This window comes from Anser anser (assembly GCF_964211835.1).
Source record: "Anser anser genome assembly, chromosome: 14".
NCBI lineage: Eukaryota > Metazoa > Chordata > Aves > Anseriformes > Anatidae > Anser > Anser anser.
Genome location: NC_139735.1, coordinates 13045920 through 13072229, shown reverse-complemented (window position 1 = coordinate 13072229; position 26310 = coordinate 13045920). Strand labels below are relative to the sequence as shown.

The 26310-nt window shown below is 47.4% G+C and overlaps 2 protein-coding genes and 1 long non-coding RNA gene across 4 annotated transcripts in view; 2 read left to right on the top strand and 1 right to left on the bottom strand.

Moving 5' to 3' along the window:
- The window catches only part of PCDH12 (protocadherin 12), a gene marked incomplete at its 3' end in the record, with an annotated part of 10593 nt that extends 4537 nt beyond the window's left edge, over positions 1-6056 (top strand). The window contains exons 2-4 of the mRNA XM_083798748.1: positions 22-116; positions 1061-1212; positions 5692-6056. Coding sequence (XP_083654874.1) covers positions 22-116; positions 1061-1212; positions 5692-6056 — 612 coding nt within the window. The remainder of the gene's footprint in view (positions 1-21; positions 117-1060; positions 1213-5691) is intronic.
- On the bottom strand, positions 3650-26310 carry DELE1 (DAP3 binding cell death enhancer 1). Its single transcript, XM_083798786.1, has 12 exons — positions 26061-26310; positions 25571-25691; positions 25267-25387; positions 24748-24891; positions 18226-18281; positions 16618-16711; positions 15751-15893; positions 14835-14993; positions 13000-13092; positions 10071-10227; positions 9557-9821; positions 3650-6068 (listed from the first exon to the last, which is right to left on the bottom strand). Exons 1-11 carry the CDS (start codon positions 26207-26209, stop codon positions 9595-9597), a joined length of 1464 nt encoding a protein of 487 aa, XP_083654912.1. The 5' UTR covers positions 26210-26310; the 3' UTR covers positions 3650-6068; positions 9557-9594.
- Positions 25698-26310, top strand: part of LOC310881439 — a 63571-nt gene continuing 62958 nt past the window's right edge. Inside the window, exon 1 of one of the 2 annotated variants that reach the window (XR_014572380.1) lies at positions 25698-25898. This is a non-coding gene — a long non-coding RNA (uncharacterized lncRNA). Of the gene's footprint in view, positions 26006-26310 lie in introns of both variants that reach the window. The other variant, XR_014572381.1, reaches the window with a different exon arrangement.

Sequence of the window (26310 nt, the reverse complement as noted above, 5' to 3'; positions counted from 1 at the left end):
CAGGCTTTTCCTGCCTTACAGCAAATCTCTCAGCTGCTGTCTCTGCTGCACCAGGGCCAGTTCCAGCCCAAAACAAACCACAGGGGAAACAAGTACACGGCCAAGAACGGCAGCAGGTAAGGTCTGCTCTCAGCCCACCCCTGCCTCTCTGCTGCCGCCGCTTCAGCCCCAGCGGCCTCGGGAGCAGGGGCACCAGCTCACCCCACTTTCATTGACCCGAGATGGGACAAGCAGCGGGGCAGGGAGGCAGGTCCTGCCTCTGGAGGTGGCTGTGCTCCTCTGCTCCCACCTCCATGCTGATGTGGGTACCAGCTCCCTCCTGGGGATGCTCTGGGGCACCTCTGGCAGCTCCCTCCACACCCACCTGAGCTCCCCCTTGACCACAAACCATCTGCCCGTCCTTGCTGGGGAAACACCGGTGTGTTCAAGCACAATGGAAAGGTGCTATGGCGTTGCTATCTGTGGGTGAAAGCTCCTGAGAATGCCAGAGTTTTTCACTGCCTCACCACTTCCCTCCTGCCCATGCCAGGGGCAGATGCAGCTTTCTCCACCTTTCTCGTTGTCAGCTCCATCTGGACGGTGTGGGAGGGAGACCTGCCCTGGGCTGCGCATGGGCAGCTGCTCCAAATTCATGGGGAAGGGCCAGCAGCTCCCTGTTAGCTCGGGATCCCCCTGCAAAAGGATTAAAGTCCTCCTGGGCAAGAAATGTAGAGCAGCCCCATGTGTAGCCCAGCACCCAGCTGGAGCCCAATTTTCAGAGGGTCCGTGGCACCCCTGATCTCTATGCTTTTGCTCACATGCTTTAAAAAAAAAACAAAACAACACAGACTAAAATGATTGCAAAAGTGACATTTCAGAAAGCTGCAAGCTTTGGCTGACCCAGCTGGAGGGCCATCTGCAGACGGATAGGGTGTGTGGAGCTGTTGGGTGACGGGCAGTGGGAGAACAATGCCCACATCCCACCCCGGGGTCACTTCATGGGTTATTAAGACCACAACCTCCAAAACAATAGGCAAGGCAGGAGCAAAAGCCTGACTTGAGTGTTTTGGGACCCTTGCAGGGCTGCAGGGCTGGATGCTGACTGCCTGAGCACGAAGGACAGCGGGCATGGCGAGAGCGAAGCCGAGGACCGCGATTCGGAGAGCGGCTTTGACCTCTCCGTGCCGCAGCTGGTGGGAGAGGAGCTGGAGACCCTCCTGGAGCCGCAGGCAGGTGAGGTGGCCTCGCTGCGTTCGGTGCGAGCTGGGGGCATGCTGGGGCTGGCGGGATGTCCCCAGGGAACACGCCAAACCTGCTCAGAAGATGGTAGCAGCTGGCATTTGGCATTTTTCGCTATGTGCAAACTCTGCTTCCACGCTGACCCGAGAGCCTCTGCTTTATGGTCGTCTGGTCCATGCAGAGTGAGAAAGGAGAAGAGCTGTGCTTCCTGAGCCCTTTGTGACCTTCTAGACCCCCTGAGCCCCATCAGGCACCTCTTTCTTACCAGCCTGAATGGCTCTAGTCTCGTCTCCTGTTACCATGCTGGTTATTTTCTACATTCTTACTGATTTATTTTGCTATTCATTGAGGTGCGGTGAGCAGAATTGTGCGCAGTGGTTAGGATTCACCTGCACTGGTGGTATAAGGTGTCTTCTGGTTTGGTCTTCATTCCCTTCCTGCCCAAGCTCCTACTGAATTGCTTACGGTGGCCCTGAAATCCCTCCTCTGCATGGGAGGGGGTCAGCAGTACACGAGGAGTCATACCCCATGCCAGTTATCCAACAGCTGGGGGCACAGAAACCCCATCAGACATTTTTCGCTCGTGTCGCTGGGTGTTGGGGCCTTCAGCAGCTCCTCACTTTGCCCTCTTTGGGGTGTTTTAGTGGGATCGGCACCACCACCAGCCACTGCTCCACGTCAGTTATCACTGTGGTGAGAAGCGCAGGTCTCAGACTTTCTGTTGGGACTCCACTAATGACCTCATGACCTCTCTTTATTGGGAAGATTAATCCCTGCTCTTGCTTCCCAGCTTTTAACTTGCATTAGTCCCTACCACAGCCTGGCTGCTAAGTCAGGTTAATGCAGAGCACAGCTCAGGTCCTCTGCGAGCCTGCCTGGTGCTCTTCTGCAAGCTCAGGTGTCCTCTGTCAGCCAGGACTCTTCATCTACCTCCTTCAAATACAGCAAGAAATTTGGAGGAAATTTGGAAAACACAATCTTGCAAATGCTGTGCCAGTTCTTGCCTGTGTAACAGGTATTCAGCTATCTGCTCACATAGAATAATTTCTGTGAATCTGCCCAGACTAGGCCTACCTTTATGAGCTCAGTACCTCATGTCACTGTTTCTACCTTCTGTTCCTCTGATACTGCCTTCATTTGAAGCGGTAGTTAACGAACAACAGCTAATAAGCCAGGCAATTTCATATCTGAGTTCCTCTAGCACTCTGAGGTGGATACCATCTGGGCCTGACATCGTCTGCATGTTCCTTTTATTGATTTGTTCTAAATCTCTTCCACTGGCATTTCCATTTGAAAGAGTTCGTCTGACTCACGTCCTGCAGCAGAGATTTCTTTGTGGAGCCTCCATGCTCCTCTGCAACAAGCGTAGGCATGAAGAATTCATCGAGGTTTGCTGCTGTGGCCTCACCTTCACTGGTCCTTTCACAACTCTTGGTCCTTCCATTCAAGCTCTCTAAGTCCACTGATTAGCAAAAAGGTTATGAGCAGCCTTTGGTGCCCTTCAGGACTGTTTATGGCCTGCCATGTTATGGTTTTATGCTCAGCTTATAACACTGGTTTATGTATTCTCCACGCCACCTGCAAGCAGGCTTTTAGCACCCAGTGCAGTAAGCCGGGGAGCAACTGCAGTAAATTCCGTAAATTCTGCACCTCTGTGCTGCCGTGCAGAGGGAGCTGCTTGCTGCCTTCCTGCCCTTTTGTTCCAGCGAGGAGCAGAAGAAGCGGGGCTGGGTGAGACGCGAGCCGCCAGCCTCCTCAGCTCTGAAGGGCAGCAGCGCGGGGCGGGCAGGCACAGGCTGCCCAGCTCCAGCCCAGGGCTCTGCCGACCTGCGCCAGCCCCAGCGAGGGGCTCGGATCTGTCCCTGTCCAGTCCTGCCCAGCAGGTAGCACCCTGCGTCCCAGACAATCCGAGCTATGGCCACGCGTAGCCATAAAGGGACATCTCCCATTCCTGGATTTGATACTGTATTACCAAATTACTCAAATTCTGCAGTAAACACCACTGGTGCACGCTGAGGCTATGCCAGCATAGCTTCCTGTCCACATAGTAGTGCTGGATGTGATAAAAGAGGCTGAGCTGTTTCTGTGTTGAAAAATAATCTTAACCGTGAGCCCAGACCTTCCCAAAAAGGCAACGGAGCGCAGACGATGGAGCTGCTGGACTCCTTCCTTCTTCCCAAACACAAACAGAGAAATGGACTTGCATCCTGAAGGAGGGAGGAAGGAAGCATTGCTTGTGCTCAAAGTATCATAACAGCTGGCTGAGGCTGTCTGGGCCTTTGTGTTACTCACAGCGGGGGGAGAGCTGTGCGAGCGGCCTGGCCCCACCGCCTCTTTGGGTGTTTGCACCACGAGCACCGAGCTGCCGGCTCGGCTCAGAGCTGTCTATCAGCACCTCTCCCCTACCAGCGAAACAGAGCACTCCGTGGCTGGAAAAAGATACATCTTTATTGATTATAAAACAACACACCATTAAAATAAGGCAAGGAGGAGTTATCAGTCAAATTAAACATACCTAATTATAAGATTTCATGGCCACAGGGGCCGGGATGATCAGCCAACAGTCTCAGCTCTCCCTGCTGTGAGCACACTGCTGTTCTGCCCCGCTCCCGAGCTGAAGCATCACACTACTCAGTGGATTTGGTGGCTTCTCACAGACTGCGGAGGACAGAACTGCGCTGTTTTAAAGCAAACACACGGGGCTTCAGTGTACTTGGGAGATCTCTTAAGGAACAGTCGCTGCGACTGAGAGGAAATACTGAGATTGCAGAAAGAAGGCTTGAAAGTTAACCAAGATATAAGAATTTTGGGGCTTCCACTGTAACAAAATTTAAGTGTGGTATCTGCCTTTCTCTCCTTACCAGGTTTCCACTCCCAGCTCCCCCTTGCCCCAAGCACCCTGAGGCACAATTCTGTTTCAGAGAAAAAGGATAACTACGTGGAGGAAGGAGACTTGTCTTGCTGACTGACCAGCCACAGGCAGAGGGGACCACACGTCCCCGGCTCTGGCTGGTTATTGATTACCTTCCAGAAACAGCAGAAGTGCAGGAGAATGGGGACACTCTTTCTGAGGTCACCTTATGTCAGTGAGAGCTGCATAATGATTGTAACGACACCAAGCCTTGCCTTCTCACTGGGACTGTCAGGGTATCCTGTGCTGTGTTAGCAGACACCAGTTGTTTCCCTGCTCTCTGAGCGTTTCACAGACCTGCCTGTCACTTCGCCCCTTCCAGGGGTTCGTTACGCTCTGGGAATGAATCAGTGCGGGGCTGGACAGCAGCTTCCGTGTACCACGTCGGAGCCTGTTTATCAACCGCAAAGCTCTACCTTAAAAACAAGAATCCCCACTTCCTTTCCTGTCGTCTGATGGGGAAGCTATTCAAGGCTCACTCTGCTATGGGGTCCTTCCTTTAATTTTCAGTATATGTTTATTCACGGACACTTTTAATCATTTCTTCTTTTGCCAACACTATTTTAAGCATAGCGATTTCCTTTGTTGGTGCTTATCTCATCAAAATAATAGCAGGTTGCAGTCAAATCCCCAGCGAGCATTTGCTTCCTCAGGCTAAGCAACCCTACCTCTTGGGGTGTCCATCTTGTATGCTCAGACTTGCTCTTGTTTTCATCTCAACAGTTTTTCTCTGCACTTCTGTCATTTCAGATCCTCTTTCCCAGGGATGGATAATCAGATTTGTATGTAATTCTCCTAATCAGGTCTTGCCAGACCTAATAACAATACCGCAGATATGTCTTTATGCCAACAGGGAATATCTTGACCAACACATTGTATCATTTCATTTGCCCATTTCAGGGCAGAATCACATTACTGGTACATTAATGAGCCTGCAGCCAACGCCCACACCAGGCTCCCACTGCTCCTCATCTGTTTCCAATTGATGAACAAATACGTTATAGCTCAATTTTTTGTTACTAGTCCTCAACTACCCAGCTGTGCGTTTTATAATTCACAATTTCATTCCAGTTCTGTTATTAGTTTTCACAATAACCCACTTCTTTTCGGTCTCAATCTGACTGTTTAGCAGCAAATTCCCACTCTTGAGTGACCAATAAGGGAAGTCCACTAGTGACCATTTTTCTGTTTGACACTTCCCCCTTGAAAACTTTCCGCTGTTGTTGTCTCCCCTTCAGCTAGTCCTGAACCTTCACTTTCTTTGGCTTTGCTAACAATTTAGTGAAGTGCCACTTGAAACCGCAACAAATGGGAACTCAAAGTGATCCTAATGGTTCTTATATTTAAAAACAAAACAAACACAGTTGTTTTAAAACAATTCTAGTTTGCTCGGTTTTTAAGCTGTTGATTTGAGTGATGCTGCTGGTAGCCTATCCCTAGATTTGCTTACGATCAGTCTTGTAACATTGGATCTCAGGAAGTCTCCTAATTTCTCATTTTTTTCTCCTTTGATCTCCTCTGCCACACATCTCACCAACAGTTCTTGTTTTCACTCCCTCCAGAGCTGGCCCTCAAGAGGCTGACGGCTGCTGACCCAGCATGGGTGGCGCGGCTCTCCCTGCCGCTCACCGGTAGTTACAAGGACAATGTCTTCTCCCCTGACTCTCTGCATTCACCTCAGGACGAGGAAACTGCAAGGCAGGAGAAACCACGGACCTTTGAGACCTTTGGGAAAGGGGCTGGGTCTGACTCAAACGCCGCTGGGTCAAGACTGGCCAGCACTTTCCTTTCAGAAATGAGCACCCTCTTTGAAATGATTCTGTCCCAGAAGGTCCAAGTCCACAATGAAACAGGTTCAGGGCTTCTGCGGCAGCTGTCAGCACGTGGGAAGAGCCTTGGACTGGATGACAGTGCTCCTGTTCTGTAGGCAGCTTGGTGGCTGTGACAAGGAGACAAGAGTCAAACACAGCGTTCTGTATTTGGGTGCACACGCGTGTTTTAAGAAGTTCATAGTGCCATCCATGCCTAGACTGATCATGACAGGCACATTTCTTCCTTTGCCTCACCCCGTCAAATTTCTCCATGACTGACTTCACCTTGTTTAGCTCCCTTCTCCCTGCCTGTTCCTGCCTTCCTAGCTCTCCTCCTCTCCCACCCTCCCCTTTCACTTTACAATCACACTCAACTCACACAACAGCAGGAGGGCCCTCTCCTCCTAGGGCAGGCAGGTTGAGAGAGGGGGCTTTGTCAGATTACACCAGAGAACAACACAGATACATCCACGTGATTACACACAGTGCACCACGGAGCATAAAGTATCACAGTCATGGACTTTGCAACGTGCTGCAGAATCGGGCTCCAGGATCTCAGTTCTTATTTAAATAAAATTGTTTTTTTTTCTAACACTACCGTATCTGCAACAAGGTCCAGTATAGCTGACACAGTGCTGTGACTGCCGAAAGCCTGAAATGGCAGCTCAGAAAGGGGAGTTCTGCCTGTTGTCTCCCACCAATGCTTTCAGCTTCTGTGGGTTCTACCACTGTGAATTTGGCATTTTGTAAAATGCCTCAAGATCGCTACTTCTGCTTTGGCATCTCTCCTGTGGCTGCACTAGGTGACCACACTTTCTTTCTCCCTGCTCTCCCTTGAGGCCACTGGATTTTGGAGCACAGTCCTTGCCCAGAAGCAGACAACAGATGGCTGGAGTCTGTCAAAGGTAAACTGGGAAAAGGGAAGCGTGAAAACAGTTTTGAAAAATTCAGTCACAGGCTTCACCCATATTACAGGTTTTCATTTTGATCTGCGTGTATGTGAGCGGTAAGACTGTTTTGGGTTAATAGGATGTGTAGAAACACTAAGACATAGATGTTAGTAACAGAGGAAGAAGTACACACAGGTGTCGTTAACTGTGGGGATTTGCTCTCAGAATGGAAAGACAACAGGGGCATGAGCACTGGGAGTGGATCTGCAGGCTTATGCAACAGTGCATGGGTGGCACACGGGTATGGGAGGAGTAGAAGTTTTAGGAGAATGAAAACCAAAGGTAAGCACAGCTGGATCATGCACACACACAGGACTCTTTTTCTCTGTACCATAGCTTTTGCCTTCCAACCAAGACACAAAGCACAGATCAAACTTGGGGCATGCTGGCAATGCGGTTACACAGGTGAGAGCAGAGTCATGCTGTGGGAGTGAGGCTAAAGCCATCATCTCCACTGCTAACAGCGCACAGCACTGCTGCTTCCTACAAAAGATGCTGAGAAGGGGCTGCCAGCCTCCCCTCCACCACAGCGCAGGGCCAGCAGTGCTTTACACACACTGCTTTCTTTCCCTCAGCATCTTTACGTTAAAAGTACGGCACTGAGCTCTCCACAGGTACTGCAGTTCACACAACACAGGTTTCTCCAAAGCTAATTTGCTGACAGTGGGGCTGTTGCATCAGGTGTCTTTGGGTAGTACTTTTAGCTCTCATCTTTACTGCTAAGTTGAAAAAGAATGGGCAGCACTACCCAGCAGATATGATCTGGAGCATCACAAGAGCATCCTACCCATGCACCTGGAGGTTACCATGCCCTGCTTCTACCATGCACATACACAAGCCACAGCAGCAGAGAATCACACACATAATTTAAAGAAAAGTAAATTAAAAAGTTTTCTGCTTTTTTTTTTCTTTGTTTTTCTTCCTCTTGCTCTTGGGACCGAATAGCAAGAGCAACATAGTAAGATTTCCCCATGTGGACTTCTTAGTACCCCAAACACCCACTGCTGTATTTGGATTTTCCCTAAAGTGCTTTACAGATGACCCCATCTCTGGCAATAAATTACACTGATGGGTTTACCCCAGCGTGCTTGCACAGCCACAATGCTAATAGAAATGTCTTGCTGTTTTGTTTCACAAACAAAACAGGCTCTTGCACCAAAACAATGACAGTGAGCCAAATTCTAACTGAGATGCAGCTGTGCAAGCTATGAGGGTGGCATATCTGTGACTGTGAGGAGATGCAGCCCTACAGGACTCCTCTGCATCTTGGGAATACACACAGAGGACAAATACGGCACAGCCTTGCATATTCCTCTGGTGCATTGCTTTGATGTGCCTCTCAAAGGACAATCTTTACAGAAAAATACATTACGGTAAGCAGATTTAAAAGGAGACAAATTCCTCTCTGGGTTCAATTTCCTGATTCTGCAAACTGCTTTCAACTCCCCCCATCCCTTACCCCCGTCCTGTCCTGACCACTGCGTAAGCATGCTGTGGATTATCACAGAATAGGAAATCCACCCGAGGAATTTCCTGCTAATTGTATCCTGCCTGATAAAGGAAATGGTCTAAGAAAGTTTGGTCTGGGCAGAAAGACCAGACTAGAAGAACAATCTGAGCTATCAGATGCATTGAGCTCTCGCCATGCCCCTCCCTTGCTGAATGGAGACCACAGCAAGTTCAGGATGGGGCCGCTGCCTTTGTTTTCCAGAGCCTGATCTACACAAAGCACCAGAGCCACACAGCTACAGGAAGCTGGACAGTTTGTACAGATGCCCTTGAACCAGTTTAAACTTGTGTGGACAAATGTCTTTTTCCGGATTCAGCTGCCCCAGCGGAAGAAATTATCATACCAGCTGCTTGCCTCTGCCTGCCTGACAGTGGCTACTGCCCGCTGGGAGCATCCCTTATCCACTTTGGTAGAAATGAGCTGACGTGCTTAGCAAACATGTATGATATAAATTTTGAAGCAAACTTTGCTCATTGTGACTCAAAGGGGTGCCCCCATGGGAGCAGCTCAGTTGCAGAGCTGAAGGAATAATAACTGGGGACTGAAGGGCACTGACAAAGGCGTGGAATGGCTGAAGACAGCATTACTTTCACCAGCACAGGTGGATCCATCAATTGCATCCCACAAAAACCTGTGCCCTAATAACAAGAATTCGCTCTCTTCCTTCCACCGCTTTGACAAGGTCTGAAAGCAGATTGAACTGCTACAATGTCTGTGTAGAGAGAAGCCCAGATTGTGCTGGTAGCGTAGCCTTGAACTGAGATCAAATTGCCTCAGAGATTGCAGACCCACAACAGAGTTAGTTGCCAGCATCACCATATGGTGGCTTGTAAACCTCACTCAGACACCATGTGAAAGATGTGCAAGGCTACTGAAATTATAGCCCCAAATCGTACCCACTGTGGCATCTTTGGAGTCACAGTAGCTCCATATGGAAGTGCAGGAGCATAAGAAACGTTCTTGTGTTGGTAGGTAGAGGGCCAAGCTATGTGATGGCACAGGAAATATCGCAAGGTCTGTTTTGAAAACACCTATATTTAGAAATGGCTCCTGTTCCATTAACAGAAAGTGCTCTCTCGACTCATTACTACCCTGCGTCCAGTCCCACACAGACTGAGCACGTCCACCTTCCCTTCTGCCTCCTCGTTTCACTTACCAGCTGCTCTAGTAGCAGCATCGGTGGGTCTCCAAGCGCTACAGCTCCAGGGGAGTCACCTTGTTTCCCAGGGCATGGCTCCATTCTGCACTGCTGAGCGTCATCACGTGGAGTCTGTCTGCGCTCCAGGAGTGGGGCAGGGCGAGGGCAGATTGTCTGGGCTGGGAGGTGGGGAGACCTGCAGGCATGTGCTCAATAGCCCAGAAACAGGGGCTGGAGGAAGAGGCTCGAATACCGCAAGGGAACGGGTGCTTTCTTTGCACATCTGCAAGTACATTAAAACAAGATATTAATGACGCATCAGATTATGGGAACAGCTTCTCCACTTGACTGGAAATAGCTGGTAAGAAGTGAAAACAACCGAGAAAGGAACGTTCTCCCTTCCTTTTTGTAAAAAGGACTTGTTTTTGCCATGGTCCCGTGCCACCCTTTCTCTGTCAATACGGGCCCCACTTTTAAGGGGGCACTACATGATGCAGTCCAACAAACCCTCTTCACCTGATGCCCACGGTACCTTTCATCTCCTCTTGTATCACTTGCAGCCTCTCCTGAGCACTCCTGTTCCCCGCAGCAGCTGACTGTCGATAGTGTCTCATCGCTTCTGCCAGGCTCTGTTGCACCCCAAGGCCCTTCTCATAGCAAACGCCCACGTGATACCTGCTTTGGGCATCCTAGCCACAGGAAACAGCACAGTGATCAGCCTTGCAAGATGGAGAAGTGACGACAGCACACGAGAGGAGAACAGACAGTCCTTAACACCATCTTCAACATTTACTCCTCTATCTTTGGTCCCTCAGACTGTATCTTCAGTAATTTAGTCCCTTCCCTTGATGAGCGCATCGTCAAGCAGAATTTCTTACCAGATACCTCCAACTGCACTCCTCCCTATCCCTTTCCCATTAAAGTCACCGATTTCCCTTCAACGTCCAGGTCTGCGTCACCGGAACAAAGGAACAGCTGTCTCCATAGAGCATCCAGATTGCCTCAGGGGTCAGAGCTAAGAGGACTCGCTGCACCCACATCCTGATCACACCCAAACTGCGAGCACACCCTGCGGACTGCCCTGCCACAGTTCACACAGATGTCTTGTAAAAACATAGCAAATGCCAGAGGTGCTTGTTGCCAAGGTTGGAAGATTCCCCTTGGCAGCCCCGCAGTCCATCAGGCCTGCGACACAACAGTGCGCCACTATCTCGTTCAGCCCCACACAATCATGTTCCAGAAGAAATCTTAAGCAGCAGAAATGAAGTCAAGCAACTAAGCATTACAGAAAAAACATCTGAACTACTCAGACATATGCAATGGCTGAGAATGAACCAGAAATTCGAGATGTCGCTGCAGATGGGTCAGCAGTCAAATCCAAACCCAGGATATGTTTGCGTGTCAGCTGTGCATTTTAATTTTTAGATCCAATGGGAGGAAAAGGGTCTCACAGATAGCAAACAAGCGGGATGACAGTCCTGAAGACATTGAAAAGACCACATGGGCTAGTGGTCACACACAGCTTTTCCAGTGAAACAGACAGAAACATTACTTGAATAGCCTGACTGCCAGAAAAGTGATCTAAATAGGGCTTTGAAAAGAAAAAGTAGCAAGTTTTAATAAAGCCATGAGAAAGGAACATATTGCGAGTGCTGCTGTCTGAGATCTAGCTGGTGGAGGAAAGCAAAGAACTCAACGAGTGGGTGCTTTGCAGAATGTTGCAAGTCTCAGTTTATGACAGCAATAAACATCTTTAGGGATGAGATAAACATGCTGAAGGATTGACACTTCAGATGTGACAAGACACAGGATTAAATAAGTATGAAGTATTCCACTAGTGGTCTCTTACATGATGAACACCTCAAAGACCACCGCCAGGAGAGGAGAATCCCAAATTAGCATGGCAGATATGACGGTAATACACTTTGAAATCTGAAGGTCTGACTCAGTTCTCCAAGAACACTCTTTATGTTTTTTATATTCTGTGGTTGCTCCCATAAAATAAGGGAGGATGAAATAGAGTGGTAACCAAAATAAAACATAGTTCTCTGAAGCACTGCCGTGTTTGGAAGAATGCTTGTCAGAGCTACCCCCGTGGCTCTAGAACAGAGCAACAACCTGAGAAACAGTGAACCCATGATTTTTTGTGTTTGTTTTCCTTTTTTTTTTTTTAAGAGTTGTAGCTGTAGTTGTAATGTCATTCAGAGTGATCAAACTTACTGTAAGGAACTAATTAAAGAAGATCCTACAACACTATGAGTGGCCAGCACAACCACGGGTGAAACAGTGTTAACAACTACAAATGAGTGCATACAGAAAGAAATTTGAGAGTCACTGTGACAGTTTCTGAAACCACCAAGACATTGGTCAGTGGCAGGCAAATAGGAAAACAATATTAGACGGGAATACAGAACTAAGCAGAAGATCTCATTATATAAGATCCCTGGAATGCTTCCATCCCGAGTCTAGTTTTAGTCCAAAGCATTTTACAATGGACAAAAATTAGAAAAATACAGAGAGGACTGACAAGACAAATGAAACAGTTTAACTACAAGGAGAGACAAAATAAACTACTGCTCTGCAGTTTGCAAAAGAAATGACTCAGAGAGGACATACTGAAGGGTGACAGAATCAGAAATACTTGCCAGAAGAAGAGGGAAGTTATTCATTATTTTCCATTACATAAAAGTTGTGTGAACTCAAGATAAAATGAAAGAGTTCTTCAGAAAAAAATAGCTCTTACAATAAAGCGCAAGCCGAAAATGAGTGAACAATGTCATGGTGCTGTAAAGAACGCAAAAACCAGGCTGCAAGACGTGATGTTATAGGTCTACTGCTCTAAGTGCTGGTAAGGCCTCAGGAGCAGTACTATGCCAAGACTGTGGCACTGTCCTTCAAAAAAAAGCGTGGGTCACTTGGAGAAAGTTCAAGAGAGAGCAAGGGGATCTAGACAACAGACAGAAAACAGAAACAACAGACGACTGAATGCAAGTTCAAATATTTAAGTACATAAAAGATCCCTGCAAAGAAACAGAAATAGTCTGTTCATCCCCTCTATAGAAGGCAAGAAATAATGGGCTTATTTTGAAGAATAGATTCAAGACAGAGACAAAAAGTTCTCTCAATGATACAGCAGTGAAAGAGCTTGACTGGAGGAGGTATAGGGGCTCCATAACAGAAAAGCTTTAAAATTACACTAAGTGAGTATTTGTCAGAAAAAGCATAAGCACCGGTCCTTAGAACTGCTCTAACCCAATACAGCTTTTCTATGGTTGTATTTTGTAGGATCTGTGTCCCTGGGCCTGTTTCCTCCTCAGGGTGTGCCAGGGCTTTCCACTCTGTCCTTTCAGGCAGCACAGTGCCATCCTGACACTCGCACCCACCTTCAAGAAGCCCTGAAATCTGCCACCTGCAACAATCCCAAATTCAGAACAATCACAGCTTACAAAGAGATTACTTACGCCATTCTTTGCTGCCAGCAACAGGTACTTCAGACCTCTCTTTTCCTTAGGTTGTAGCCCCCTCATGTAGAACACTCCAAGATAAGCCTGTGCCTGCAGCAAAACCACATGATAGAAATCAGCCAGGATTTTCCACCTTAATTACTCCTTTCTTTTACTGATTTTGCAAGTTGTCCAAATGCCAGTAAAAGCTCTGCTGCTGGAGCAGAACATAATTTCTGGCAACTCATCAGGGACACCTGCAAGACTGGTGTGCACAGTACCCTGCTTGTTGCAGAACCTGTCGGGAGAACGGAGGCTGTCCTAAGAAACTCAGTCTGACACGTTAAACGTGAAAAATCCTATTTGATCTACAAAACTCCACTATACATACAGTAATACAACCACACTAGCATTACAAGACCCAGAATCTTGTTTTAAACTGCACTGCGGAAGTCAGAGCCAGAGAATGGCTCCTACTTGTGAGCTGTCTGTAAGACGCAGCAGATGTACTTCCTGGAACAGTGTGCTACATGAGATACAGTCAGTGCCAGAATGGCTTGCATTCTTAACGCAAGATGGCACATGCCTAAACGTATCCCCTAAAGAGTGGGAAAGCAGGGCAGGGTACACAGATCTACGCGGATGAATCATCTTGAAAAATCAGATACAGTATGAGGATTTGTTCCTACTCAAAGTGTCTCATGGAAGTTCCTCCATCAAAGCAACCTGTACTTTTGCATTGGGAGGCAGTAAAATGTAGTTTTTCAACTGTAGGTCAGTTTTTCTAAGCTGATGGTCTAATCTAGGTGTTGGAGAGAACAGTTACAGGCATGTTTGGCTCCAGCTTCAGAGCTGAGGGAATTCAAAAGCAGGCACCTGAATGACACATCCTGAAACTTTCTAGTCAGGCTCATGGTTGCTGAGTGGGATGACTGGGGCAAAATAGGAAGCCTTAAACTTGAGGAATAAAAGATACTTTGGAAAGCCACTTCCACCGTGAATGCAAGTGAGAGAGAGATCTGGAGAAATCATCCTACTGATGTTTGAATCACTCTTTACCCTGAGAAGACAAAGAGGTGTGAATTGCTTTTAGTGATGCAAAAAAAGTATGTTAAAACATGATGTTTGATCCAAATATGTATGTTGTAGCAACCTGTGATAATAGAGGATACACTTTGCCTTCTGGGAATCTGAAACGTACTTTGGTGTGGACCCCTATCTTTTGCATGCAGCTACTTCTGTTCTCTGAGTGCTGGCACATCCCATACACGCTGCAGATTCTCCAGGCACAGAACATGAAAGGCTGCCACTGCTGGATGAAACAAAGCAGACCCAAGGACATCTGGCACAGAAGAAGGGACAACTTGACAGGTTTCCTAAGAACTGGTGCTTCTCAGCTCTCTCTTTCTTTGTAAAGTGAGGCTTTGTAAAGCCTTATGCAGTGGCTATGAGTAACGGCTGCATCCTATCCTCAAGCAAGAAAGCCAAGAGGGGAATTTCTATCACAGACGTGTGACAGGGCCTGGAGCTTGCACATTACCAACAAGCAAAAAGTCCCATAAGCACACGGAAGGGGTGCTAAGAGAGCCACATTAAAAAGCCCAGTAACAAATCAGACCAGCAACACTACTGACACAATGGGCACCTAGTTGCCTTCCATGTGCAGGCAGGACTGTCCCCCATACACTGGCAGTGGTATCAACACGTAGGAAGAATTCTGCTTTTAGTCCCGAAGATGCTGCTTTCTACGATGTCTTGTGGTTCAAATCCTTTAGACAGGGTTCTCTGATGGTTGTCTCCTATGAAAATGTTTGTTCGGCTTTTATAATCACTCCCACAGTGTGGACACTAACCTCTGTAAGCCCAGCCACTGCTGCTTGCTCCAGGAAAGACACTGCCTTCTGAAGTCTGTGCCATTCATTTTCAGGACTGTGGCATAAGAGGCATCTAGCGTAGCGGTACTGTGCCATGGGGTGACAGCTGCTGGCCGCACGGTAGTAATAGAAAGCTGCCTGGAAACAGAGAAACACTTGTGTGAATCAGGTAATACATGCCCTCAAACATGACATGACTCCCTTCTGTCCAGGACAAGCTTAACCTCTCTGTCCAGACCTATCATAAGCTGCACATGCTTACCCTGGCAGCCCTCCCACACTTCCCTGCTGAAGAACATGAGGTCGTTCAAGTGAGACAGTGGACTACCACTGTACGAGAGCCCTCTAACCACCTCTGCCTTGTCTAGTCAAAACTCCGAGTTTTGAAGAGGATGGCACTGGGCCAACAATACCAAAGCTTATTTTGTGCCAGTGGGGATCTGCACAATTACTCAAAACACGCAGTCTTTGCAGATCTCTTCAGCTACAGGATGCTGACTACGGCCAGCATGCACTAGGTGGCAGGCTGTAGTCGAGGTACCCAAACTGGATGGCTTGTGATGTGAAGAAGTCCTCGGCTGTGCAGTGGTGTTTTAAATACAGTAACATGACAGGTTTCTCATGGGTACTCTCTCAGCTGCTAGTGGTACAGCCTGTGTACCTGCGACAAGACCTCAGAAGCAATGACAAAGGGGATTTCAGGAGCAAATCTCTGCGGGGACCTACAACACTGAAGCCAGTACTGCAAACCTGCAGTTTATATTATTTCCAGCATTTTCCAACAAGACTTATAGATTGTCACACCCATACAAAAGGAGAAATGTGCCTGTGCACCCCATGAAGACCGTTCTCCGGGTCTGTGCCACACACATATGACTTTACAAGTTGTGGATACCTTTTCCAAGTCTTTTTCTGTGCCTCTGCCATGCTCATAACACAGACCCACGTTGAACTGGGCTTTGCTGTAGCCTCGATCTGCTGCCAGTTTGAAGCAGGTATAAGCTATCTGGTAGTGGCCTGCTCTCATACTTTCAATCCCTGAGAAGAAAACAATGTAAAAACAGAGGAAAAGAAAAAGGACAGAATGCAGCCTCAAACGCACCAACCTCCCCCAGAGCTACTGGGCCACCCTTGGCCCATGCTAAGTGGCCCAGTCCACTCCTAGCTGGCTCACCAGCCCTCATCCCCCATAACCAAAGTTTCCATGGGAAAAACAACAACACTGCCTTTTAGGAACTATTCAGGTCTCATTGCAAAAAGGGATCATCAGCTAGCACGATGTATGGTTCATGCAGAAGCAGCTTGCTTTTTTAGTGCTGCTACTAATGGTGTATGTAGGGCAGGGAGTTTTTTCTTAGATCACTGCATCTTCCTTCAGCTCTTCTTAAGAGTTAGTTGCAGTTCTGCAATTGCTTTTTCAGCCTGCCAGGAAGACTGAGATCTCAGACAATGAAAAAAGAGCTATGAAGATAAGACAATTCGTGTTGCAAAAAGACAGGGATGACTTAATTTCTAACTACAGATGTCAGGACTACAGTGCAGACTTCAACCAAGCCTGGATTTCAATATGCTGATATAAATCAGGTGGCAGGATGAGACAAAGGGCAATAAATCTCTCAAAGCACAGCTGAAATTGCTAAAAGGAGGCTTCAGCTTGGGTATATGCCATCTCTGCCTTCACACAAGACCTGCAACAATTTGGAGGTCCTCCAAAAAGTGAAATGTGTGGTTTAAGGACAAAACAAATCCAAGTCCACATTACCAAGGATATTGAATGCAATGGAAATATCAACCCGGAAAATCTGCTGCAACTGGAAAGCAGCTTCCTCCAAACGCCCTCGCTGAGCTGGGTCACCCTGAGGATTCAGAGAAGAAAGTTATTAGACAGCAAAAACATACAAACCCTGCAAGAGGTTTTTCTTGGAAACTGAGCAGAGTGACTTATTCGTACTGTCCTGTAGTTATCAAGAGGGTGATGTAATCTGGTGTCATGTGTCCACCTAAAAATCTCCCTGTCCTACACAGACATCTGTTTAGTGAAGCGTTATGGACATTGCTCACCTCCCCTCTGATCAGGGAGCTTGGTGTACATCTGACATCATTAGAACATTTCAGAATTTAATGCAGTTCCCCTCCTCAGATGTAACATTAGCCCTTGTTCACCCTCCTGCATTGTGTTCAGCAGCACAAATGGCATTTCTCTCTGACAAACATGCACTGACATATCTGTATACCCTTTACACAATTCAAGCTGAGCCCATACTGTCAGCTTACTGAACACTGCACACTCCTAATAAAATCCTGCACAGCAGAGACGATGTCTTTTCTTTCTCAGTAATGAACAGTATTTTTTACTTTACCACAGCTCTGGGAGGTGGGAGGAGGGCTAGTCTGGCCTGCAGCTCTCATTTCCGAGCTTGAGTACAAATTTAGTGCCATCGAGTGGCAGCAGCACACACTGCACATAAGCTGCGATGCCTCCGCACTTGGAGTCACGCTGCAGAAATGCCCCTTGCTACCCAACAGCTTTAGTGCTCAGCCAGCTCCCAGGGCAGCTCACAGGAGGAAGAGACACGGACTGATTCATGTCCTCTCCTGAGAGCCTCGTGAGGCCTGCAGAAGTGGCCCCTCCTCAGATGGGCAGCTCAGCTCTCACCCCCTTAGCAGACCAAGTGAACACCTTTCTGGTGGGGTAGGTCCCTTCCATGTCAGAGAGGATGCCATTTTGTTAAACCCTAAATACATCCCCATTCTGTTCACAGTGTCCTTGAGCAACTGTTCCACCGACTGACTTTTAAAATGGGGAGCTATAGATTGCAAGGAATTAACAGGCTTAATATCAAACAGAAAAATAATATAATCTATAACCTTATGACTCTCAACCTGATATACCCTCTTCAAGACCAAAGGCTCTCTTTTCCTCTCTCTAACAGACAAGACCCAGTCTTGATGTGCAGCTTTGGGAGGGGTGACGCCACCTTCTCCAGTCACCAGGCTGTCTGGTAAAAACCAAAATAGCAACAGCACGTAGTTACCTAGTGAAAGATGGTATCAAAACCCATACACCACATTGGTGCTATTGGATAGTTGGGGGGTTTTAGGACATTTTCTTCCAGTGCTTCTCTGCAGCACCACCATTTTATAGACACTTTAAAGGATGAGGACAGCATGTTGTAGTTCCTGGAACTTTGCTCTGGCTAAAGGGCAGCACATCACATCTCTTATTCTCCTGGCCTCCAGCTATGCAGGACAGAAAGCAGTCTTGCATGTGAGTGGATTGCTCAGGCTGCGCTTGGGGTTGCACTGAGATGTCTTCCTGTTGCAAAGGGGCCTCAGGCACAGACGGAGCACATGAAAAATGAAACCTTACCTTTGTACTGTGGGGAACTGGCCCTGGGCTGGAGTGCTGAGGGACTGGGAACTCCCCTACATTAAAAGAGGAACAAAAAAGCAGGGTTAAGCAATGCTGTACCTTCACTTCTTCCTCCTGATACCTTTCTCTGCTCCTCAATTCTTTCCTAGAGGACTGATCATCTGCCCTGATAGCGATACTAATAACAGAAGGAACTCTGCCCGATCTGACCTTTGTATCACAAGCAGCTAAGTGCCATGTGAATACAGTCCTATAATCTGCAGCTGGCTAATGCACCTCTTCCAGAAAGGGCTTGGTCTTGACCTGAAGGTGCCAAAAGACAGAGAACCTCCCGCTTCTTCTGGAAGTTTGTTCCAGCAACTTGTAATCACTGCTTTAAAAATCTGTGCTTCGTTTCAAATAAAAATACATCTGGATTCTGCTCCCTGGCATTGGCTCTTCCAGGCTTTTTTTTTTCTTTACTAAAAAGCCCATTCTCTTTTTTCAAACTCCTGTTACTACTAATCAACCCCTCTTGATTCTCTTCTGTGATTCTAAACAGACTGAGCTGTTCATGTCTTTCAACTGAGGCACTTTTCTGCCTGAGTTGATTAATTTTATGACTTTTTGCCACTATTCCTGAATTTTCAACATTGTTATTGAAGAGCAGACAGTCTCACCAGTGTCACGGAAAGGACGAAATTGCCTCCTTATTTGAGTTCATAACTGCTTAGTTTGTTAGAACTGTGCCCCTGTTCCTGATGGCTAGAGCATCACACAGACATCTCGTGCCTAGGTGCTTGCCTATCCCAACTCCTTTTCCAGGTAAGTTCTTTGCAGGGTACAGTTCTGCTTCTGCAAAGGGGTGATCAGACATGGTATTCTGGCTGTGCTGGATGCAGGCTTAGGTTATCACCCCAGAGCATCCCACTTGCACACTGCAGCCCTCTCAGATACGCTGACGCATTCAGCCACTATCTGTCTGGGTTCAGTCTGAATTATCTAACAAAAGCATCTACAGCAAAAGCTAAGCCACCTCGCTCTCGACAGAACTGTGTTGGAAGTGATTACGCAAGCATTTACACCAGCTGCTCCAAGACTGCGGTGACCTCCAGCAAAGAGGACGAACATCGAGGTTTGACTGAGGCCAATTATTTTTTAACCCGAATCACCAGAAGCAGCTTGGTCTCACCGGGCACCTAACGCCAGGTGGTGAAGCCTGTATCCCTCAAGCCAGTGCTGCTTGCAGAAGTAGCTGTGCCCTCCCCATGTCCCCCCATTGCCCTTTCGAGCTGTGTGGGTGCAGAGCAGGGAACTAAAATGAGTGAGAACTCAGTCTTTTTGGGGTCCCGGTTCCTTGATTCCCGTCACCATATGGCTCTGCAAATGCTTCTGCTGCAATTCTGCTGGGCAGAAGCAAGCGTGCAATAGGCAGGATTGCTTCTTCTGGTGCCTGCACCATCATACAATGCACACGGAGCTGTGACCCATGTTCCAGCTGCAGCCTCATTATTCCTAGATAAACGATTCCCCTCTGGCTGTATTAAAATGTATTTTATCTGAACAAGTCCCACTCACCCAACAAGCAAGATCACGATGGCAAACACAATTTCTATTTATCATTCCACCAAAAGTAATATAGTCTGCAAATTTATTAGTTGTGCTTTACATTTATTTTCAGAACAGACATAAAATTATCTGATCTTTCTTACCGTAGGACTCTCTTTTGTTCAGGTATCTCCCTCATGATGTAATTTGTTTTTTTTAACCACGTACACAACAGCAAATCTCATGAAAAAAAATGTCCATATTAAAGAAATTGTCCAAGCTATTTGTCTAAAAAACATTCATTCTTTCTTGCTTTGAAGAAGCTATTAGCATGCACAACCATCCCATGCCCCCCTCCCACTGGAAGTCTCTCCTCACTCAAATCCCAGTAATCTCCCCGGATTAGAGCTACCACTCCCAGAGAGCAGATCATTTGGAAGAAAACACAGGGACCAGCCAATCCTGACACCCAGACCCATCTCCTGACAGATGAAGTTAATGAATTCTCTCGGAACTCTCACTTGAAGCTGGGCAAGCCACAAATCAAAACTCTTCACAGAGATCATTACTCTTAAGACTTGGCTTGTCTCACAGCAGCCCTCTCAAACCTGGCACACGAGCTAACACATTGTTTAGGTTCCTTCAGCAGTGTATGGGGAAATAAAAGCACCCCCCAGGCAGCAATAACCCTGTTCTACTTCAGCAGAACGAGAAGACCAGCTTAGATTAACCTTTGGACTAACACTAGGCAATACAAGTTCACCCCAACTGTTTGTTTCTTATTTCCCAACATAAGGTTCCAGGGCAATATTTGAGGAATGGCCAAGCTTCAGTGGAACTTCACAGGAACCAGGTTTTGTACAAATTCATTGCTCTATTGCACTCACAAAGGTGGTTAATTTATTTCTAAGGTTGTAAGAGCAAAGCACATAAGAGCTGGGAATACCACAGTTCGAATTTTCTGTGCAACTGTGTTTCTACTTGAAGTTATGTGTTATGATGTATCATGACTATGCATCCTTTTTTCCATGTGATCTTACAGTTTTGGCACACTGGATGCCCAATGCTCACATACTCAGCAGCTAATAAATATTTTGTATTTCCCCACTGTTCATCCTGCACTTTATCAAATGTTACTCAAACCTAGCTCCAAGTGCAGAATTATTAATCTTCTCATAGATAGTCTAGATTGCTCATAATGAAACATCCAAATGCTTCACAGGAATGAATTCACAACAAGAGCTGGCCAAAATCCAGGACTCCTGCCTCATGGAAAATTTTAGTGTTTCCAATTGGTTTCATTGTGCTTTGAAATGAAAACACACTTTGAAAATGTCTCTAATCTCAGAATTGAAATAACAAATTTTACAGTCTTTCCAGGGGTAAAAAACAACTGCCCAGGACAACATTCAGCTGCTGTAACACCGAGACTGGCTGTAATCACCTGCTTGTTCACTATGTGACTTTAGCTTTCCACAAAAAAGCTTCAAGCGAGACAAAAGTTGCATGAAAAAATAGGATGTGATCATGCACCTGAAGACTCGCTGATAGTACTATCTAGAATTACATTTAAAGCAACTTTTAAACAAATTTCCTAATGTTTACTTAAAAAAAAAAGTGTTTAAAAAGAAATAGTTTCTAACATGTTGTGTTATGTTAAAACTGGTATGGGTCATCTGCAAAGCTGGGATGTTTGTGTACATCACAAAGACCTTTGCCATTCAAGATAACAGAGTAGCTGACAGCAACAGCAGATTGTCACTCTACGTGTAGATCAGCAGAAGCAAGCCTGGAATCTAACCCAACCACTGAAAGAAAGGGTGAGGACATGGAATTCCCTGTAGAAGGTCCTTTGCCACTGCTGGCAACAGCAAAATGGAGAAATGAAGGTACATTTGGCTCCACTCCAAGTTCTGCAGGTTTGTTCTCTAATGGCAAAACTTTTCTGCCAGGCATCTGTCCTTCCCTTCCTTCTGCTTTCCCCAACTTCTTGCTGCATTCTGACAGTCAGCCTCAGTCCCGTTCAGTAGCTAAACACTGGGAAAAGACTCCTAAGCTTTAGGCAGCTTTTTCTGCAGAAAGCCAAACATACTCTGAGAGGAGGGTCTCTCATTAAGCTTCACCAAACTTCCCATCTCAAACTTTGCAGAGAAAGATTCACACGACTTCTCAACATTACAAAGCTTTGTATTTTTTTGAGACTCTAGTGAAAATTAGTGAATCTCTTCACTCTGACTTTCTTCAATAAATTCCCACAAAATAGATACACAGCGTAATGTGCGAATGCAACCTGAGGCCTTAAATATAGAGCAAAATCAAATTATTTCTGACTTACATTGTCTCTGGCAACTGATGGTAGAAGATGGTTGGGTAGAACGTATAAGGAACAGGAATTAAGAAGTCATGCTTTTCCTGGCCAGACTTTCCAGCAATCAGCTGTTCTGTGATCATCTCAGCAGGTTTTGGCTGGATCAATTAAGTTTAATCTGAATGGGTAATCACACAATGATTCAGTTTAATCTGAATGTGTAATTACCTAATCACTTTTTGGAACCCATTTCTACTTCTGGCCACGTAGCAATGAGTTCCACAATTTACCTGTGCTCTGGCCAAACGCGTATGATCTTTTGCTTTATCCACACTCGCTACCTGACCATTTCTGTGCTGCCTATCAATACTGTACTATGAAAAATATTGTCCCCTATTCATCTTCCATCCATGTTTTTAGTTTCACTGAGCACTAGCACACCCTTTGCCACTTCTTTTTTAAACTGAGGAGACAGTCTCCCTTTATATGTAACTGACTCCTAAACATCCTTTTCTATGCCATTTTGGTCACTGTTTTTAAGACAGTGTTTGAGATGTGGCTGCACCGCAGACTTACCAGACCTATGATGCTGTTTTGGCCTCGGTTCCTTCCTTTACATCAACCAACATTTCATTTACCTCACTGCTGTAGAGCACTGGCAATATTTTCAAAAACACATCCACAGTAACTTTAAATGACCTCTCTGCAGTGTAATTATTAATTTGACATTCCTCATTCTGTATTTTCAGTTACAGTCCCCTGTGCATACTACTTTAACCTACCTTGAGATTACCCTGTTGTTAGTTTTTGTGCAATCTTCTGCTGTGACTCCCAGGTTTGACTGTCCTGAATAATTTTGTACTACATTTGCTTCTCCCGTCACCTCGCTCATCAGCTTTTTCCAAATCACTGCTGACTCTGCTGAGCGGACCAGGTTTCTATAAAGCACTTACGGGAATCCACGGGTAATGGCTTTCCATCAGAAAACTATTTCTTATACTTTAAGGAGTTACTAGCCTAAGAGCGGTCCCTCTGTCTTCCCTCACATCAGCTTTATTTCTCCAGATAGCTTTGTTTTAGGCCCTGGTTGAAAGATTTTCAAAAAGGTAAAAGCTGGATAATCTTGCTCCACATGCCTGTTGACTTCTCCAGAGAACTCTAACAGACTTACAAACCATAACTCTGTTCTCTGTTAAGACTCACATAATGGAGCAAGCTGCTAAGAGAAATGGCTTCCTAAGCCCTTCCAGACCTTTAATATAGCACACTCATCCAGGTATCTACCATTTCTGTTCCATGATACAGTTTCCATCACCTCATAATTACATTTTTTTTTGCAGTTCTGTGGCTCAAGCAACCTCTCTCTTCAAAGGCTAGCATCTAATTTGTCATTGTTCCCTCTCCTGGTCATTCAGCAGATTTAAGCACTGGATTACATATCATCATTAGAGGCTCAGCAATTTCATAGCTTCCGGAGAGCATCTGAACAAAGAGCACGTGGCCTTAGAGACTTGTCACTGTTCAATTTATCAGTTTGCCTAAAAGCTCTCCCTATTGACTCTCAGTAGGAAACTGTTTGTCAGATACAGACACATTCACTGCTGAAGGTTCAGCTGTGCCAACTGAAGACAGTGCTGTCTCCACTTACTCCCCACCGCTTCTCCCAGAGGTCCATGTCCAGTAATCTGCCAGTGAGGCCGCGTATCTGAGTGCTTCTTAATACGCTTCAGGCAAAAGCAGATGGGTTAAACAGTCTAATTGGCAGTTTAGGTAAATTAACCTGGCTGTTTTCCTGGAGCTAATTAGGAAACATGGAAACAAAATGCTCCATTTGCCAACTGATGGGAATGGTAACCTCTGGCAGGAGATGGATTTGATAAGCAGTGATGGGCAGTAGCTTAAATCAGCACAGAAGAAAACAATGAATGGGGAAGCCCCCCAGCCTCTTTTGCAACACCTTACATCTCCTACCTAACATCTGTGGGCTTTTTTTTTTGTGCTGCTTCTACACCATGGCTATATGTTGTCCTTCCTTCTACCTGCTCCTGCTTTTAACAGTTTTCCTAAAGCTATTATTAGTATTTATATATCTAGTGAATAACCCTACTGAAGACTTCATCCGATCTTCCTTGATATGACTTTACGTTTTACATGTTATGGCACGCTTTCCTGGATGAGACTTCCATTTTTTTTGAAGTATATCTTCCTACTTCTGTAAGACTTACTTTATTAAGAATTCCTTTAATACCTCCTCCCACTGTTTTGTCTGCAGCATAAGTGCTCATCTTCATCTTCCAGGAAGAAAAGAATTCCTTTAGCTTCACACTGCACAGCAAATCTCTCAGATCACTGTTGCACTGTTCTCCTGAACACTCATGACTGCAAATGTCTGTCCACAATAAAAGAACAGAAACTGGATGCCATATCCTGGTCACTGAGGCACACCAGTATTGGGAGAGACAACGTTACTGCACAGTTATACCACGGGCGCCTCCCCGCCTCCAGGAGCTTTTTTCCTCCTGTCTCTGGACTCCCGACTCATCTCTCCAAAGTTCTGTCTTTCCACTCTGATCTCCCTCCTCCAAGTTTCAGCAATGGTGAAATGCTTCTTGGATGCTAGCTTTGCCTTGGGGAAAATCAGACACTCAGAAGTCCTTCTGCTACAAGTATCATATCACACATACCTTCTTCTGCCCAGAGCTGGCTCTCTCCTGGACCTGAGGGGATGCCCGGGCATGAATTCTCTGGTGCAACCTCTGGACCTGCTTTCTGCAAGAAGCAGGGCCCCAGATGGGCACTGCAACAACTGGTTGAGGCTTCAGTCACCGCTGAAATACAGAGCACAAAACAGTTCCTGTGAGCCACGCTGCATCCGCTCTAAGAGGGAACACAGAACTGCTTACCTGCCCAGTCCCCTTCTCTGCTCTGGCCATGAAGCCAAGCAGGAGGAAGGTGTGTGGAGCAAAGTCCAGAACAGAATACAAAAATAAAAGGAGGCAAAATGCAAACTGGGATTGCACCAAATAGGTAAGGAAGAGTGAAATTCCCCTAACAGATACCAGCCCTCACTCTCTCCAGAGAGCTTGAAACCTGCCTGTCAGCTTCTGACAACAGCAGGAAAGATGTTAACTATTGGGAAGCAGAAACCATGTCTGAGAGCCAGATCCTCCCACAGCCCCTTCTCCTGTGCCAGATCTACTGACCTGTCTGCTGAGCGGGCAGTGAGGAAAGCCAGGAAGATCTGTGCTCCCTCCTGGCGTCCGGCAGTGATCGCAGCCACGAGATCTGTTTGACCAGCTGCAGAAGAAGCGCGGCCACTGCCCCCTGAAGAAAAGAAGACACAAATCAAGGAGAAGAGCCATGCTGCCTCTGGCTGCCCTGTTTAGAAAAGGCAGCGTGGCCGCAGCTCGGTCTCAGGGAGGTGTCCCACCCCGCTGCCCTTCCAGCAGGGCACAGCAGACACCCCGAGGCCTGCAGGCACCACAGGCCCCGCCACTCGCTCCTCACCCAGGTGACGGCATCCAGCACGGAGTAGCGGGGCACCAGGCTGGGCAACGGCTGCCTCCTTCCTTCTCGCTCCTGGCCATCCTGGGGCCGCTCGCTCTGACACCTGGGCGCACTGCAACAGCTGCAAAACACCAAGGGTGTGACCAAACCAAGAGCGTGACAGCAGCCACCGAACCACGAGCCACCAAAGCAAGGGCACAACAGCAGCCACCAAACCAAGCGTGTGTGACAGGAGCCACCGAGGATAGGTGTGACAGCAGCCACCAAACCCAGGGTGTGACTGCAGCCACCAAAGCAAGAGCGTGATAGGAGCCACCACAGCAAGCAGGTGACAGCAGCCACCAGAGCACGGCTGTGACAGGAGCCCCCGAGCCAGACGTGCCCCAGCAGCCCCCCGAGCGCCGTCCCTCGCAGCCCGGCCGTCCCCAGCTCTCGGTGAGGCCGGAGCCGAGGCCGTGCGGGCTCGGGGCCGGGCCGGGGCCGCACTCACCGCTGGGAGCCGCGGCTGTCGGGCGGCTCGGGGCCGGGGCCGGGGCCGGGGCCGGGGCCGGTGGCGGTGGCGGCGGGGCCGGGCGGCGGCCGGGCGGGCGGCAGCGAGCAGCGCCCGAGGCCGCCGCGGCCTAGCAGCAGCCGCCACATCCCGGCCGCGGCACCACCGAGCGGGCCGCGTTGCCGGGCGACCGCGGCGCAGAGCGGCTCCCCGCGGCCATAGACGGGGCGGCGCGGCCTAGGGGAGCGGA

What these genes read in the sequence shown, in the direction of transcription:
- DELE1 (XM_083798786.1), bottom strand. Translation starts at nt 26,209, where the DNA reads ATGTGGCGGCTGCTGCTAGGCCGCGGCGGCCTCGGGCGCTGCTCGCTG. An exon ending in CCAGCTCTGGGCAGAAGAAG is followed by an intron (nt 18,282 to 24,747) that starts GTATGTGTGATA and finishes CTTTTAATGTAG; the next exon opens with GGGAGTTCCCAGTCCCTCAG. An exon ending in CAGAAAAAGACTTGGAAAAG is followed by an intron (nt 14,994 to 15,750) that starts GTATCCACAACT and finishes CTCTGTTTCCAG; the next exon opens with GCAGCTTTCTATTACTACCG.